The sequence below is a fragment of the Buceros rhinoceros genome, unplaced genomic scaffold, assembly GCF_000710305.1.
Source record: "Buceros rhinoceros silvestris isolate BGI_N320 unplaced genomic scaffold, ASM71030v1 scaffold18624, whole genome shotgun sequence".
In the NCBI taxonomy this organism is placed as follows: domain Eukaryota; kingdom Metazoa; phylum Chordata; class Aves; order Bucerotiformes; family Bucerotidae; genus Buceros; species Buceros rhinoceros.
In genome coordinates, this window is record NW_010407842.1 from 1 (window position 1) to 6,310 (window position 6,310).

General features: G+C 48.0%; 1 protein-coding gene across 1 annotated transcript; it reads left to right on the top strand.

Moving 5' to 3' along the window:
* Nucleotides 1-3: 3 nt before the first annotated feature.
* PRDX3 (peroxiredoxin 3) lies at nt 4-4,684 on the top strand (the record flags this gene model as incomplete). The annotated part of the gene is made up of 5 exons (XM_010134658.1): nt 4-134; nt 903-1,038; nt 2,798-2,901; nt 3,975-4,140; nt 4,621-4,684. Coding segments are annotated over 5 exons (591 nt in total), but the record flags the coding sequence as incomplete, so codon positions are not given.
* Nucleotides 4,685-6,310: the final 1,626 nt, after the last annotated feature.

Genomic DNA, 6,310 nt, shown 5'->3' on the forward strand with positions numbered 1-6,310 from the left:
CGGTTCGCTCCGGCGGTCACACAGCACGCCCCGTTTTTTAAAGGAACGGCCGTCGTGAACGGCGAGTTCAAGGAGCTGAGCCTGGATGATTTCAAGGGGAGATACCTGGTCCTCTTCTTCTACCCCCTGGACTTGTGAGTGTGTGTTTCTCTCCTTCCAGATGGGCCTCCAGCCTTGCTGAAGGTCACCAGAAGTCCTGCAGATCGCCGCTGCCTAAAGTGGCTGGTTTTGCCTCGCTCGGGCTGGTCTCTCAACACAGGTGTGTCTGCAGAGCATCAGTGATAGGACTCGGAGGCCACTGTGGTGTCAAGCAATGGGTCTGGGGGCTGGAGAGCATCCTCTAGCTGCAGGGCTGCTTCAAGAGGTAGACGCGATCTTGCACGTGTGGTTCCTCTTGCAGTCTGATTCCGGGGTTAAGGGCATTGCTGTGCAGTTCGGGGTCATGTTGGAGACTCTTGATTTAAGCAGTGGTGCCAGCAGAACTGCAGCTAGACAGCTCCAAAGCAAAAGGTGGGCAGATGGGTTGAGCCTGCCCAAAAGACACGAATCGCCAAGAGCATCCTGGTGTACGTGGGCACCAGGATGGGGAAAGACGTGACCTGCAGCCCTTTCTGCCACAGTTTCCAAACCTCTGTCCAGAGAGCGTCTAGCAGAGATGGTCTCTTCATCTTTGCAAGCGCTGTGTCTGGAACGGAGAGCAGAACCCTGGTGTGCTGGCCAGGTGGCTCTGACTGTTGTTTTGAGACTGACCGAAACTAACAGTGAGCAGGAAACAGGGTTAAAATCCTAGGGCTGAAGAAAACGCCCTGTGGCATTAGTGCCTAGAAACAGGGGAGTCTTTTCTGACAAATTCTCTGGGAAGATTGCAGAATCATTACAGCCTGCTCTCTCTTCCCACCCAGCACCTTTGTCTGCCCCACGGAAATTGTGGCTTTCAGCAACAAAGCAAATGAATTTCATGATGTGAACTGTGACGTGGTGGCAGTTTCTGTGGATTCCCATTTTTGTCATCTGGCCTGGATAAATACACCACGAAAGGTATGAACCGAGCAGCTGTTTGGGGCTTTCTCTGTCGGTTTGTTTTCTTTTCACAAGAGGCCCTGAGAAGAAGAATTGAATAAACAATTGAGCAAACACCAATTTCAATAGTCTGCCTAAAGCGATACGTGAAGGGATTAACTTCTGTGCTTGATGACATAATTCTGGCCTTAGTCTTTAGTTTCTTGCGCTTTTCCTTAATAATGTGGAGGTTTTTTTCAATTTTTTTTGGCTCTTTTGATAGCCCTGTAGGTTACATCATTTCCTTGTGTGTTTACCTCCAAAGACATATATTCTGTGTATATGTCACTGCCCTGAGCTGCTGGTTACAGCTGCTGGTCTGTGCGCACCGTCACAGAAGATGAACAGCAGCTCTTTAGTCAGTATTGTTAACCAGCAGCTAACGGTGGTGGCTTCAGATTGGAAGCAGGAGAACAACCAGCCTAGTGGAGCCCTTGAATCATTAACTCGCACTTACTGAAACGGTTCCACTTTGGCGGTACAAACAGAGGTCCTCAGCTTTCTTCAGGGAAATAAAGTGGTAGAGAGCCCCACACGGGAGAGGAGCCTCTTTCAGACGTATATAGGAGGAGGTGCTTGCCATCACACGAAGCATTTCACTGGTTTGGTTGCTGTAGAGAATCAGAATTGTCACAGGAAGGTGCAGAAGTGCCTGTGCCATGAGTTGTTAACCGTGCTGTGGACTGCAGTCCATCACCGCGCTCGCGGGCTGCGCTGCCTTTAGATGCGCAGCTCTGCCATGGTAACATGGGAGGGAGGAGGGTTTGTGAGACATAGCGCGGCTTGGCTGAGCCCGTCGGGAGTATTTCATTTTCTCTGAGCTTTGCTCAGAGCTCCGAGCGTGGATGGGGACTGACTCTGCTGCTGTATGCAGAAGCTCTCTGGCACATTCCAGTCGGGTGCTGCGCAGTGCACAGGCAGCAGGACACCCTGCCAAGGGCAGAAGGAACTCTCTGGTGGTGCAGCCGGGAAACTGACATTGGGAGAAGTGAAGGCCTCTGTGGTTTCTGGGAGAAGTGCAGGTTTCTACTGCCTCTGTGCTCCAAGCTCGGCAGAGGAGAACTCTGCTGCAGACGAGCATTTGCAGGATCAGGGTCCGACTGGCTGAGGTTACACAATGATTCACTGATGATGCCAGGAATAGAAAAGCTAACAAACTCTGGGCTCGTTTCAAGGATAGAGAGCTCATCTCTCCCAGTTCCAGTATATTGCAAAACTCAAAGAAATCGTGGTTGACTCTCCAAATGGTATTTAAATTGATTTGAGGGAGGAAAAAAAATAATGCATGTACTAAATAGAGAGAGCAGCAGCATGGCTATTAGAAGCCCTGTGTTTTGGCTATTCATAAGGTGCAGGTCCCCTTCCCACCATGTTCAGTTTGTTTAATTTTGAACACTTAAATATGCACTAGAAGGTTTTGTATTCAAAGCTCGTGCATGGGGCACAAGGGAAATCTTTCTCAAAATTTATGACTGTTGCCTCAGGGTAGCCTTTCATCACCCAAATGAGCAGTTCTAAAGTGCTTGGTCCGAAAGAAGTTCTCATGTTCCAAAGAAACCTAACGTTCCAGACAGCTATAAAAAACCAAACAATAACCCTCCTGTGCCCCCCCTGCCACGGTTGCTTTCATGGAGCAAATAACATGAACGTGTCTTGCTGTTAGTGAACCCAGCAAGGGTTCATGAAGGATAACCCTGAAAAGCGTCATAACAAAGTGCAATCTGACTGTGTTCTCTAGAGCGGCGGTCTGGGCAAAATGAATATTCCGGTTCTGTCGGACCTCACCAAACAGATCTCCCGTGACTATGGTGTGCTGCTAGAAGGACCTGGCATAGCACTAAGGTAACGCGTGAGCGCCAGTAACTCTGCTAGGACACAGCCCAGTCGAAAACAATGTGAGCCCTGCTGTCCCCTGCTCAGGGGAAACCGCCCACGGATCAAATGAAGACTGTAAGATGTTGCTTATTAAAAGCAAACAGTGATGCCTGAGAAACATTAGATTGGGTAGGAGTCTTCTGCAGACCTCCAGGAACTTCTGACATTTGTTGTTGATTGATCAACTGGTATGGTAAGACTGGAACTTTGGTTTTCACAAACGATTATATGCAGCAGGGTTTAACTGAGTAGCTTAATGCATAAGCAGCTCTTCATTCAATACCTTTGGATTTTCATACAAAAAGACATGGGAAGGATGCCAGCTGTCAGCTTGGACATACAGATGGAATTAGAAGTTCTACCTGTCTTGATTTTGTTCCATCTGTCTTGATTTTGTAGTCTTTATGCATGTAATTACTTTGTAATTTCACAGTACTGTAGCAGTTGGATGGTTCTTGGCTTTTGAACACAAAATCACAGAATGGTTTGAGTTGGAAGGAACCTTAAAGATCACCCAGATTCAGCCCCCTGCCATGGGCAGGGACACCTTCCACCACAGCAAGTTGCTCCAAGCTCCATCGAGCCTGGCCTTGAGCACTGCCAGGGATGGGGCATCCACAGACTCTCAGGCAGCCTGTGCCAGTGGCTCCCCACCCTCACAGGGGAGAATTTCTTCATTACATAACATCTAATCTAAATCTCGCCTCTTTCCATTTGAAACCATTACCCCTTGTCTTATAACTACGCTCCCCGATGAAGAGCCTCTCCCCATCTTTCCTGTAGCCCCCTTTAAGTACTGAAAGGGTGCACTAAGATCTCCCTGGAGCCTTCTCCAGGCTGAACACCCCCAGCTCTCTCCGCCCGTCCTCATAGCGGCGGTGCTTCAGCCCCCAGTCATCTTCACTACCAATCAGCTGCTGTGTTGCCTCTCCTACCTCCACTACATGCATCTAAGAATAACTGCCTTGCTGAAACAGTTGATCGCGTTTCTTGGGTCTTGGAATGTGATTTGCATTCCCTAAGTCTTTGCTCAATTACAGAGGTCTCTTCATCATCGATCCGAATGGGATCATCAAGCATCTAAGTATCAACGATCTCCCGGTTGGTCGCAGTGTGGAAGAGACCCTGCGCCTGGTGAAAGCATTCCAGTACGTGGAAACGCATGGAGAGGTTTGCCCGGCAAACTGGACTCCAGACTCCCCTACAGTAAGTGTCTGCTAAATACCACTTTTCTAAATATAGACACTGGAGTATTTGTGTGTGTCTGAAGGGCGCAGAACTTCTTTAACTGAGCTGCTTGTCCGAATCTCTGCCTATTGCCTAAATCTGAGGCCAACTTTTATCAGTTGGACCAGTGCAGTTCATTTGTGTGATACTGATTTTCTTTTGGAAGACACAAATTATATTTAAAACTGTAAATTTGACTTGCACTCTCCACCACTCGTCTCCAGATTTTTTGCTTATTTAATGTCCTGCTTGATATTTAGCAGGAAAAATGTGTTACATACTTCAAGACTGCGGTAGGAGCTTGCACATCGTTTAGGCTTTCCTCTTGCAAGCAAGTGCAGAAACAAAATAACCTACTGATTCTGTAAAGCATGCATGGATTTTCTTGAATCAAGTGTCAGATCTAATGTTTTTATCTTAGTTATAATATACAATAACTAAACTTTCTTTTCTTGACAGATCAAACCAAGCCCAGAAGCTTCTAAAGAATATTTTGAGAAAGTGCATACATAAACACTCAAATTATGTGGAATGTAGTACGTACACTGAAATTGTTAGGAGGCAGCCGTGATCATTAAAAAAAATTAAAAAGTTCTCATCTTCTGATGCTTAAAGAGAAATTAAATGTTGAAATATTTACTGACTCCCTTGTCTTGTTTTAAAAAGAAGGGTAAAAACTAAGGCTTCCCCCTGCCCCCTTTTTGTAATTTTTTTCGTGAGTTTCTGTGCCCACGCTTGTACATGACAAGTACGCAAAATACAGTTGTATTTCACGGGGTTTTTCCTCTTTCTTTAACTACTTTTGGACCAGAAAGTGTCCCAGGTTTTCTTTTCTCACATGAAAAATTAAGTTCTGTAATGTGTTCTAAACAATGGGGACGATACAGAAAACAGAATTTTCATACATGGTGTGGTTTTCTTTAATTTTGCATAGGAAGAGATGACTGGAACGAGTAAAAAAGAAAAATTAAACCTCCACCCTGGTTTACTGAGTAACTGCAGTGTAACTTGAAATGAATGTAGATGTGGGCCATTTCGGTCCTGCAGAGCAGCTACCCAGGAGCAGTAACAGCATCAAGAACTCGCGTTGAACCTGTCTCCAGGAAAAGCTTAAAGGTGCAGTGTACTCTTGAAAACAATGTTGCCTGTCTCCAGCTGTAACAATAAATCTTAACGCTGACCAGGAGCGGGTCTGGTGCTTTGCTTTTCTTTCACTTGTTCCCCGAAGATTCCTGATGATTTTGAAGATGCTGGACAAGTTCTGTTGCCTTAGGAAGGATCTTCTGTATCACAGAATCACCGGGTTGGCGGAGACCTTTAAGAACATCGAGCCCAGCCGTTCCCCAGCACTGCCAGGGTCCCTAAACCCTGTCCCTCAGCAGCGCCTCCACACAGCTGTGAAACCCCTCCAGGGACGGGACTCCACGCCGCCCTGGGCAGCCGGTCCCTTTGTTCACACTTAAGAGCTGGCACTGCCTTTGTGCGTGTACCACGGCGAGTGGGACACAGCGAGTAGCGGGTGTGTGCTGGGGGCTGGATAAATCCGTACCACACCGAATGGGTTTGTACTGTCCATCTTTGGCCTTTTCGAGCTGGGGAACGGACGTAAGGTGAAGAGGAGCACGAGGGAACCCAGTGGTAACGTGGCTGTGGTGTCCTAAGCTGGCTTTGTAACAGGAATCAACGCTGCAGCGTACGGGAAAGGAGGAAGAAACAAGACTGACCTTGGGCACTGCCTGGTGATGCTCCAGGTTTCAGAACTTCCAAACCTTAATTTTCAGTCCCAGTGGTTCAGGTCCGCTTTACGTAAATCCACTGCTATCTACTGCTATCCACGCAAGTTGTCCAGTAAACCCGATCTGGAGCTGTAACGGGTGAAGTTAAACCCCCCAGCAGCTCAGTAGTGCAAAAACCCGCACTACTGGCGTTGGTGGCAGCTGTTTGTGCCTGAGAAACGGCAGGGCAGTGACACACTGACCACAGAGCCATCGAGCGGTTTGGGTGGGACGGGACCTTAAAGACCCCCGTGTTCCACCTCGTCTGCCGGGGTCCCGCACCCGCTGCGTCTCGCTCTTACCTCAGTCATCGTACGCCAGTGTGGAGGATGCGGGGGCTTCTCTGCAGCCTGCGCCTCGGCTCTGCCTGCCCG